Here is a 12195-nt window from a genome sequence, read left to right as displayed (position 1 = left end):
CCACCATCAATGTATGAGAATCCCAATCTCTCCACATCCTTACCAGCATTTGTTATTTTCTTTTTTATTGAACTTTGCTATTAGTGCTGGGACAAGATGGTATCTCATTGTTGTTTTGGTTTGCATCTCTCTAATGGCTAATGATTGTGCACATGTCTTCATGTGTTTGTTGTGAGCCTGATAACTTTAATTACAGATATCTTATGTCTTTATAAATATAACATATTTTATTATTACTTATGAACTCTATGTGCCCTTCACCAGTTGTTGTTATGTGCTGTCGAGTCAGACCCGACTCATAGTGACCCCTCCTTGGGTTTCCGAGGCAGTGTCACGATGGAAGTAGGATTGCCCAAACTTCCTTCCGAGTGCCCTTTACCTAGAGGTGTTTATCTTTCGTTTGCTCACTTTTTTTTTTTTTTTTTTTTAGGTTTTAGGGAAAAAGCCAGAGCTTCCAGATGGAGATGATGATGATGATATCAAAGCAGACATAACTAACAGGAAAATGGCTAAACTCTACATGGTGAGTTCAGGGTCACTTAGTTCTTTTGTTTTTACTGGTTTAATGTGGTTGGATAGGGCAGGAACAGGAGGGAGTTTTTGTACAGTTGAAGGTTCCTTTCATGATCCTCAAAGAGAAATGTATAGGTCCAATAGGTTTCTTGCTCCCATGTATTCATTATTCTTTTAACTACTGTTCATTATTTTTGTTTAAAACAACAAATAATAACTGAAGTTATTGCTGTGACATAAATAAAAATGGTATGTTATTGCTGTTCTGGTGCTAACCTAAGGTTGGCAGTTTACACCCACCCAGTGGTACTGAGGAAGATAGGGCTGGTGATCTGCTTTTGTTAAGATTCCAAAAAACCAAACCCACTACCATCATGTCAATTCTGACTAATAGCGCAACCCTACAGGACAGAGTAGAACTTCCTCATAGTCTTTCCAAGGTTGTAAATCTCTATCGAAGCAGACTGCCTCATCTTTCTCCTGCTGAGTGGCTGATGGGTTAGAACCATCTGTCTTTTGTTTAGCAGCTGAATGCTTTAACCACTGCACCATCAGAGCTCCTTAAACAACAACAGTATGGATTAATATATTTTCAGATATTATCTTCAGTAAAATGTTCCCTTCAAAGAGTTAAATGCTTTACAAGCTTTTTCTTAAAAAAATCTTAATAAATGTATAAAATGTTCATGTATAAAAACATTTTATTTAGCCAGAAAGAAGGCTTTCTCTGTTACAAAATAGCAAAGCTATCAAACCAAATAGCAGGGAGGAAGTGGAATGAAAAAAGCCCTGTGCTGTGCATTGGGGTCCTAGAACTTTATTCCTTGATGGCTCTGGGGAAAAACTGGCTTTACGACCTTGGGCAAAATGTAACCATTAAGATTTAGTTTTTTTATGCACAAGGAGAGAGAGAGAGAGAGAGAGAGAGAAGAGGAGAGATTTAATTAGGTAATTACTCTGATTCCTTCCAGCTCTATAATTTTATGGTTTTATTGCTGGTGGGGATGACAAACTCCACAAGATATCCCAGTTAAGGAGATTGCTAAAATGGGACCTGCAAGTGTTCCCTCTGCCCCCTACAATTTTCTACATTTGTGATTAGCAGCAGGTCATAATCTCCCTGCAGAAATCTGTAGTTTCCTCATCTGGAACAGAAAGGAGTTAGATTTGCTGTTCTTTGAGGGACCTTCAGAAGCCCTGGTGGCACAGTGGTTAAACCCTTGGCTGTTAACGGAAAGTTTGTCTATTTGAACCCACCAGCCTCTGTGGGAGAAAGATGAGGCAGTCTGCTTCCATGAACATTTACAACGTTGGAGAAACCCTATGTGGCAGTTCTACTCTGCCCCTGTAGGGTGGTGGTGGTGGTGCTAGTTGTTAGGTGCTTTCGCTTGGGGTGGCCCTATTTTAAGGCCAGGGCCTGAGGTAGACAGGTGCAGAGGGGTTAAGAACAAGGAAGACGACCTTGTCTGTCAGTTTGTCCTCCAGTGGTGGCTTACCTGTTGCTGTGGGGCTGGAGGCTATGCCACCGGTGTTGCAAAATGCCTGCTGGATTACCATTGGCGGATGGGTTTCAGCGGAGCTTTCAGGCTAGGACAGACTCAGAAGAAGGAAGAGGCCATGCACTTCTCAAACAATTGGCCAGTGAAAACCTTATGAATAGCTCTATAGGGTAGCCATGGCATTTGGTTTAAAGGATCTTAAACTTTGTGATTTAAATGAAGACTAAATTACGAACTGGTGTAGGTAGAGTTCCTTTTTATAAAGGGGAAGTGGGCTGTTCTTAGATGGCAAAGGGAGACAGGCTTACCATTTCTGCTACTGAAGTTTAACATAAACTACACAGAAATTGTTATCTGAATACTTTGTAGCTGCTTATTTCTTACTACTCTTTCCTGAGCTTTTTAAACTAGCTTAATAAATATCTTCTATTTTGCATCACCCAACAAAACTCTTTTCCTTCTTGGACAGCACTATGGACTGAAGAAATAGTTCAGCGAGGAAAGGTTAATTCTGAAACATGGCTCCCCCTGGTGGAATGATGATATATTGCATGAAACTAAAATACTAACCAAAAAGCAAACTCACTGCCATGGAGTCGAATCCCACTCATAGCGACCCCCTCTTTGGGTTTCCAAGGCGGTTATCTCTGTGGGAGTAGATTGCCTAATCTTCCTTCCCAGGAGTTGCTGGTGGGTTTGAACCGCAAGCCTTGTGGTTAGCAGTCAAATACCTTAGGCACTCCGCCACCAGAGTAATTTCACCATTGGTCAAGGGAGGGCCCTTTTTCATTAATGCACATTAAAATCACCTTCAACTTTTTAAAACCAGCTAAATATTTAAAAAATATATACATTGTAGTCATTGTCAAACCTTAAAAGTCTAGGTAAATAGCAATTTTATTTCTCACTGAGGAAATTTACTTTGATAATTTATACAAAGTATACTTAAATTACAGAATCAACACTGGGAAAAATAGACATTGAAAAAATCTGTAGGCATAAAGTATAACATATCAGTGCCTTGTTCAGCACATGCTTATCTTATCTTCAGTAAAATGTTCCCTTCACAGAGTTAAATGCTTTACAAGCTTTTTCTTAAAAGGCACTCAGTAAATGTTGAATGAATACATGTTAAAATTCAGTTTTCATGTGTGCATATAGTGGGTATAAGACTATTATCCATTTAAAAGAATTGCTACAAACACTGAAAGATAAAAATAATATAAAAATGGTAACTTCTTGCTAGTACTTGCAAAGATCTCAATAAACATTGGATGTTACTGTTTTCACTGTTATTTTCTGGTTTCCCACAGATTTTAGGCACTGTGTCTAAACAACTTTGTTATTAATAGTTCTTTTATTACAAAGAACTTTTTTTTTTACTTTTGAAAGACCTTTCTGGGCTCCTGAATATTTTGTTTGGTTTTGTTCTTTGAAATAGCTGTATTGAAATATAACTTGTATATGATAAAGCTCACCTATTTAAAGTATAAAATTCAATAGTTTTTTAATACATTTACAGAGTTGTACAACCATCACCATAATAAATTTCTACCATTTTTATCTTCTCAAAGAAGAAGTCTGGGGCTCATGGTTTTCATATTAGGTTTCAGATGCCAGTGGATCCATGAGAGTGACTTTGGTGGCAGAAGAAAACCCCTTCTCCATGGCAATGCTGCTTTCTGAAGAATGCTTTATTTTGGACCATGGTGCTGCAAAACAAATTTTTGTATGGAAAGGTAAAAGACGCCATTGACGTTGTTGCATTTCAGATTTATAGGCATTTCCTCAGAAGCATAAAGAAAACATTTTTTCTAAATTTTTTTTTTTTTAAAAGCTAAGCTTTCTGAGATATGGTCTATAAATAGCTCCCATCAATGCAGCCATCAAAATTATGGTTGTTTTCCTACAGACATCATTAGCCAAGGATTAGAGGGTTAACGATTTAACTATTTGAGCAATACAAAAAGAGTATTTTTATAAATGGTGTTCATTACTGTATATTAAATCTGTTCAATGTACTATAAAATATTTTGCCACCATCACAGTGCTGTATTTAAATTACAGTTGTGTATTTTTGATATGCAAGTATTTCATAGTCGTATCTGTGTTTCTCTTTAATTTGCCTTATACTTTAGGTAAGGATGCTAATCCTGAAGAGAGAAAGGCTGCAATGAAGACAGCAGAGGAATTCCTAGAGCAAATGAGTTATTCCAGTAATACCCAAGTACGTGGCAAAGTGAACTGGCTAGAGAAAAATAAACACATGGAGACCATGGCATCTCCATAAAATTCTTGAAAGAATTTAACTTAAAGTAATGTATGCATGTGAAGTCATTTTTCACATGAATTTGTGCAATCTCAGGTATCTATATTCCTAGAATTTAATCTGTGTGTGGGACAGAATTTTGCAGAAGAGATCAGACTCTCAATAAGGGTGAATGAGGAGAAACAGAATCCATCACTTCCTCCACAACCTTTAATTCAAGATAATCAACCACAGCTGAATTAACTAAAAGCACTTATCAGTGATTCCTTACAGCAAAGTGTGCAGACATAGACTAAAACTCAGATAACATTTGGCTTCATCAAGATCAACCTTGACATTGGCCAGTTACTCGTTTCCTTTCTGAATCTCTCAGCCTTGTTTGCTCTCTTCATTGGTATGTGCTGGCACAAGTAACACAATGAGATAATTTCTTCCAGGTCACAGACTTCTTGTGAACTTAAAGCAAAAAAACAAAACAAAAAAAACCACCAGTCTTACCTGATTTGCAGTGATACATGTGAAAGAATTTTTTCTCATCTCAAACATCTGACTCTTGTGGCAATACCTTAAGTTGTGAGGGAAAGCAAGACTGGATTATTATAGCTTCATATTTGATAATTTTCTCTTTTTTTCATTCATTTTTTAAAAGGATACTCTAGCATCTGAGCTAAAATCTGTAATCACAGAAACGTAGACAGTATTTTCATTATCAGTAAAATCTTTTCTCCACTACTACATTATTTTCCCTCAATCCCTTAATTCCCTGTTTACTATTATGATTTTTTTTTTAAATTTCAGATTCAGGTTCTTCCGGAAGGAGGTGAAACACCAATCTTCAAGCAGTTCTTCAAGGACTGGCGAGATAAAGATCAGAGTGATGGCTTTGGGAAAGTGTACGTCACAGAGAAAGTGGCTCAAATCAAGCAAATTCCATTCGATGCCTCACAATTACATAGTTCTCCGCAGATGGCCGCCCAGCACAATATGGTGGATGATGGTTCTGGGACAGTGCAGGTAGTAACCTGGCTTTGCTTGTTTGCTTGTTTTTATCAAGCTCATTTATGCCAGTGTACATGACACTGTAACTTAGGCAACTGTAAACTTTACAAAATGCAAATTTTACTTAATAATGAAGATGGTTCAAGACTGCATACTAAATCATATGATTTAAGTCTGGAAGAGAATTTGTGTGATCTTCAGTTTACAAATATGAAGTATGAGATTCCAAGAAATTGGTAATTGTTTTCAAATCACCTCATTATCATATCATCTTAGAGACTAGACAGTGGAATCCAACTGTCTTGTTTCCAGTCCAGGATTGTTCCTGCTCTCAGAAAGCCCATGTCTGGGATGAGCCAGTGAAGGTGTGTTGTGCTATGAATGTACCAACTACTATTAGCTTGTCTACCTACCTTGATGTATAGGATATTTGTTCACAAAAACTAATTGGGCATGTGTTACATGTTGAAAACAGTTACGTTCTCTTTTTCAAAAAGAGCACTTGAAATGAATTTGTTGATTATTTCATTTTAGAAAACAAATGATAAAATTCACCTGCTCATTCTCTCTGATTCAAGACTTCTCACACCCAAGCTACTCTTTAGTCATCTGACTTACTGAGAACTGGGTAATGTTACTTTCCATTCAATGATATCTTCATGGCTCCCCATGTTGTTGTTGTTATGTGCCATCGAGTTGGAGCAACTCATAGCGACTCCTCCTTGGGTTTCCGAGGCAGTATCACTGCGGAAGTAGATTGCCCCATCTTCCTTCTGAGGAGTGGTTGGTGGGTTTGAACCACCAGCCTTCTGGTTAGTAGTCAAGTGCCTTAGCCACTGTGCTACCAGAGCTCTCCATGTTGTTGTTGTTGTTTGCTGTCGAGTCGGCCCCGACTCATAGTCTTCCTGAAAACCTTGATATTCAGCCATACCCTGAAGGCATCCGTGATTTCACACTTACCTTCCTTCCTGCTTCACCCTTCCACTGCCTCCAGTGGCCTTCTCCACCACCTGGCTAACATCCTTACCCCTCCTTACTTACTCATTCAAGCCACAAGCCATACCTCATCCTAAATGCCTGCTGTCTGCTGAACTAGCCTTTTCTGTGCTCATAAATGGCCATAGTCTGTGCTGAACCCTTAAATGGTATTTTTCACAGAATTTATCATATAGGTATCACAGAATTGTTCATTTACTTAAAGGTTTCCCCTATCAGACCTCTCAGTTCCTTGAGGGCAGGAATTACATATTTTATTTCTATATTCCCAGGGCCTGCCGCATGCCTGGACCAAAGAATACAAAAAAAAAAAAAAGAAAGAAAAGAAAAGAAAAAAACCTCACTTCCATCAAGTCGATTCTGACTCATAGTGACCCCCTTTGGGTTTCCAAGGCAGTACATCTTTATGGAAGTAGATTACCCACTCTTCCTTCCATGGAGTGGCTGGTGGGTTTGAACCACCAACTTCCTGGTTAGCAGTCAAATACCTTACATATTATGCCAGCAGAGCTCCTGGACCAAAGTATACACTCAAGAAATTTGGGAGATACTTTTTCCTCTTTTCAAAGACATGAAGTGTGAATCTAAGCAGGGAAGGGGTTTTGAGGGTGAGAGATGCCAACAGAGAAAGTCACCAGTGCCCCTTAGGGTTAGTTGGAAGGGTATCTACTTCTGGGCCTGAGTCTTTTTGGCTCCAGTGTGAGGCATCCTCTCCTGAGACTCAGCATAGGTGGCGCAGCTTGAGGGCCAGTGGGGCAGACTTGACTTGGCTCCTCAGTGCTGGCTATGTGCCAGGCTGAAATCTCAATCTTTGGCCACAGGATCGCTGAGATGTCTTCCTCCTATGCTGTCCCAGGGCTTCTGACACTCAGGGGCTCTGACGGCTCTTCGGTTTAGTGAGGCAGTGCTGCCCTTTCTCCTGTGCTTACTGGATGGCTTGAGAAGATTTCTCTCTGGAAGTGCTGCATTGCTCTCTCCACTAGCTAATTGCCACATGTCACGGCAAAGGCTCTGCTGAGACCCAGGCAGGAAGAGGGTGTTTGTGAGTATATCAGTGTCTGGCAGCCCCTCATTCATATGTTACTCTCTTGTTTCATTTACACAACTCTCATTTCTCCAAACTGAGTGTCTTTAATCTGTGATGAGGATGAGGAGATAGAATAAAAACTGGTTCTGCCTGCTTTTATCCCTTGTCATACCCTTCCAGTCTCATGCCTGGGTGGTCCCTTTTCAAAAAAGGAAAAAAAAAAAAAAAAGGCATTCTTATTTGGTCAAAATCTGCCAACTTTTGACTGGGAAAAAATTATAGTCTCATGTCTTCAAGACCACCAGCCAGTCCTCGGAAGGAAGATGGGGCAATCTACTTCCGTAGTGATACTGCCTCAGAAACCCAAGGAGGGGTCGCTATGAGTAGGGTCTGACTCAACGGCACATAACAACAACATGTCTTATAGCACCAGGAAAAAGAAAAAAAATACACACTATTATCTCATTCCTGATGAAAACTTTTTATTATAAAGTTGAAATGTCCATTTTTCCACTAGAGTGCCATGCTATTTTTACCAATTGATTAATCAATAGGTATTTATAACCAATAGGCTCAGAGCAGAACTAAATACTGTGGTGGATACAAAAGAAATATAAGCACTTCTAAAGTCAATAAACAAATTTCCAGATTGATAACACTCTTTCACTTTGCTTAATTTTTAAACTGGTCAGAAAAATAATTTAAAAGTTGGTTATTTCCTATCTGGAGCAAAGAAGAGTGAAGGAAACAAAAGACTGAAGGAAAAAATTAGTCCCTAAGACTAATGGCCAATGCAGCCTCTTTTAGCCTTAGTAGATGATTCCCAGCAACTACTACCTGCCATTCTGATCAGGGACACAGTAGACACAGTTAGAATGGGAGAAAAATGTAGAACAAAACTCAGATTCATAAAAAAGACCAGACTTACTGGACTGATAGATACTAGAGGAACCCCCAAGATTATCACCCTAAGGTACCCTTTTAACCTGGAACTGAAGCCACTCCTGGAGGTCACATTTATGCCAATTAATAGACTGGTCTATAAAATAAACAGTAACACCCATGAGGAATGTGTTCCTTTAAATAATCAAATATATGAGGGGAACCGGTCAACATTTATATAAAAGCAAAGATGAAAAGGCAAGGAGGGGAAAGGCAACTAGACAGATGGAAATGGGATAGGTGCAGTGGATTGGTGAGAGTGCAGACATACGATGGGGATTGTAACCAACATCACAGAACAATCTGTATAAATTGTTGAATGGGAATCTAATTATCTGTGTAAACTTTCATCCAAAACATAATAGAATATTAAAAAAAAAAAAAAAATACTGAAGAGACAGGAATAGTGCTAGAAAGCAGCCCTTGTCCACCAAAAGACTTGTACAAGAATGTTCATAGCAGCACTATTCATAATAACCAAAACTGAGAAAAAGAGTTTGTTATTATAGATGTAGGAGCCTTGGTGGAGCCCTGGTTAAGTGCTTGGCTGTTAACCAAAAGGTCTGCAGTTCAAACCCACCCATTCTGTGGGAGAAAGATGTAGCAGTCTGCTTCCATAAACAGGTTGATAGCCTTGGAAATCCTATGGGGCAATTCTGCTCTGCCCTCTAAGGTCTCTATGAGCTGGAATCATTACTACGACAATAATTTTTTAAAAAAATTATTCTTAGGTCTAAACTGAAAATTATATAAAGCTTATGAAAAGTATTATAGGATCAAGAAAAGCTTAATTTTGGTACATATTTCAATTCTTTCCAGATTTGGCGAGTAGAAAATAATGGTCGGATCCCAATAGACCAAAACTCATATGGTGAATTTTATGGGGGTGACTGCTACATTATACTGTACACTTATCCCACAGGACGGATTATCTACACATGGTAAGTTTCCCTCTTTGAGAGAATCTCAAGTTTTATAGAGTTCACATTGCACTCCAGAGTACTAAATTGCATGCAGTACATGGTAGAATAATCCTACAGTAACCCCAGTGAGATTTGTATAGAATGCATAAAGATACACTTCATCAGACTTTCTTTGGACATGACTTTGAGTATGTTTTGTACCTGCTGTCCATGGACATGAGGTGATGAGGTGATGAGATAAAAAATCACCCTCTCTATTCTAGGAAAAAGATTCTGATATCCAAAACTGTAGTGTGCTGTTAGTGGACACATAGTTGAATCATCTTTGATGCAGGGAAAAATTCCATCTGGTCTATGGACCACATTTTCTTATTGTTAAAGCTCACCAAGGACCATCCTGAATTGCAGTTGCAAAGTTGCAGCAAGGCTAACTCTGTAAGGGATATGATTTCTGCTTCCATTTCATACCCTAGAAACCTCAAATCAATGTGTTCTTATTCTTTGTGCCTGTGAAATTCAGGTCAATGATGGAGATTATCATGCAGTATATCTATATCTTCTATGAATTTGTGTAATGATTTGACTTAATGGAAGATTTAGTTTACTTAGTTTGAATCAGTAACAAGGGCCTGCTAAAGGTGGGAGGATCAAATGTCCAATCAAGTAATTTAAGTACATATACTATCAAAAGGAGAGGAATTCTGGAAAAGTCAGATAATGTGGTATTATCTAACATTTTTATCTTTCAGGTTTTTATTTGATTTTATCAAGTGTAATCAGCTAGAATAAAGGAGCTCTGGTGGCGTAGTGGGTAAGACATTCAGCTGTTAACCAGAAGGTCAGCTGTTCAAACCCACCAGCAGCTCTGCAGAAGGAAGATAAGGCAATCTACTTCCATAAAGATTTACAGCCTTGGAAACCCAAGGGGGTCTGACTATGAGTCAGAATCAATTTGATGGGTGTGGGTTTTGGGGATGAGGTAAAATAGAATATTGCTGAGAAGACTGGAAAAAAAAGAAAAGAATTCTAAAAAAAAACAGTCTTATAGCTGAAAGGGGTGGGTAGGTGGGTAGAAAGTACAAGGCTGGGGACAGGATCCTACCTTTGCATATGTGGTGATGGCAATCACTAGATGACAGACATGTCTGTCTTCGTAGTTGACCACTTACGCTGCTCAGTGCCATGTGCATAACCAAATTCAGGAGATGAGATGGTTCTTGCTACCCAAAAGGGGGTCTGAAAACCAACAGTATTGTTATTGCCTGGGAGCTTGTTAGAAACAGCAACTCTCAAGCTTCTCCCTGACTTGCATTTTAGCAAGATCCCCAGATGAGTCATATATACTTTAATAATTGACAGGCACTGCCTTAGGCAATAATTCTAAACCCTAGCTGCATATTGGAAAAGCCTGGACAATTTTTCACAAATACAAATACTTGGCCTCTATCCCATACCAAATAAATCAGAATCAGGAGTGAGACCCCTGAGATTCCAATGTATACCACTGCATTAATGAGAACCACTGCACCAAGTGATATTTCTAACCCCACAGCCACTCTGTATCCTGTCACTCTGTCTGCAATGGATGAATTTAGCTGTTTATCTGTGCTTATTAGCAATCTTTTGTTCAGCAGGACCTTTATATCAGCAAAGTGCTAGGTGTTTCCACACACTATTTCTCTTCCTCACAACCAGCCTATTTTCTGAAAAGGGAATCAGACAGTTCATGTAACTTAACCCCAAGTTACAACTCTTGTAAGTGGTGAAGCAATATTTCAAACTTTGGTGTATTGGTCTGTTTAATTTGAAGGCCTGAATGCAGCCACGTAGTGTAGGTATGAAAGTTTTCAGTTTATATGATAATCCGATGCAAGAATTAAAAAGGTTAAGTCCAGGTGGTAGAGTTAAAGATGAAAGATCAAAATTAAATCAGCTTTCAAGTACACAAATTTGTCTTTGAATTTCTGGAACCACTTGTATTCTAAAAGATAAGAGAAAGGCCATGTGCGCATTGATCTCTTTGTTCGGTGATTGAAAGTACCCAGACACTGAACAATGACGCTGATGGATCTCTTGAAGCAGTAAATTCCACTTTCATGGAGCATTTATTTTTAATGAGCAGTAAGTACCACAGATTTATTTAAAAACAAAAACATGTCAGACAAAGTAGATTGCTTTGTTTGACCCTGGTGGTGGTGATGTTATGGACTGTTGAGTCAAACCCAACTCATAGCAATGCCTCCTTGGGTTTCCAAGGCAGTATCACTACAGAAGTAGATTGCCCAACCTTCCTTCTGAGGAGTGGCTAACCACCAGCCTTCTGGTTAGCAGTCAAGTGCCTTAGGCACTATGCCACCAAAGCTCCCAGGCATTGGGTTTCAAAATTAGAGGCAAAGATAGATTGTGTTATGTCTCGATGATAGTGGAAATCTTGGGTAATACATCCATAAAACAAGTTAATTTTAATCTATGTGGATGGGGACATGGTCACTTTGACAAGAACCTGTCAGGAAGAGGTGCTCAAGATAAATACTGAAGTCTTTATTGAGAATGTCAGGAGGCAAAAGTTTGGGGATGTTATTCAGGATATCTGTTTGAAATACTCCAGGGGGAAAAAATCAATGAGTACAAAATAGAAGCAAACACTTGGTGATGTTGTTTAAATTAGTTGGTTGAATTAAATTTTTTTTTTTTTCCTTTAGAAAACAAGCAAAATGTATAAAGGCCAGGAAACAGTAGATGTGGCTAAGACATGACAAGGGGTAACAGGCCCTGCTGAGGACCAGCCCACACAACTGCTTCTCCCCACGGCCATGTGCTCAGGGAGGTGCAGAGAAGGATTTGTCAGCATGATGTTGCTGTTGTTGTTGTTATGTGCCATCGAGTTGGACCCAACTCATAGCGACCCCTTTTTGGGTTTCCGAGGCAGTAATCACTATGGAAGTAGATTGCTTAACCTTCCTTCCAAGGAGTGGCTGGTGGGTTTGAACCGCCAGCCTTCTGGTTAGCAGTCAAGTGCCTTAGGCA

At 39.1% G+C, this 12195-nt stretch overlaps 1 protein-coding gene across 1 annotated transcript in view; it reads left to right on the top strand.

The window, feature by feature from the left end:
* SCIN (scinderin) overlaps positions 1-12195 on the top strand; it is a 103800-nt gene that overhangs the window by 69454 nt on the left and 22151 nt on the right. Inside the window, exons 5-9 of the mRNA XM_007944063.2 lie at positions 431-523; positions 3619-3751; positions 4151-4239; positions 5080-5295; positions 9065-9186. Of these exons, the coding sequence (XP_007942254.1) occupies positions 431-523; positions 3619-3751; positions 4151-4239; positions 5080-5295; positions 9065-9186 (653 nt within the window). The remainder of the gene's footprint in view (positions 1-430; positions 524-3618; positions 3752-4150; positions 4240-5079; positions 5296-9064; positions 9187-12195) is intronic.

Source organism: Orycteropus afer, unplaced genomic scaffold (assembly GCF_000298275.1).
Source record: "Orycteropus afer afer isolate SDZICR_OR568_19922 unplaced genomic scaffold, OryAfe1.0 scaffold00119, whole genome shotgun sequence".
NCBI classification, from domain to species: Eukaryota; Metazoa; Chordata; class Mammalia; order Tubulidentata; family Orycteropodidae; genus Orycteropus; species Orycteropus afer.
The sequence above is the reverse complement of the archived record's forward strand: the minus strand, read 5'-3'. Positions and strand labels throughout refer to the sequence as shown.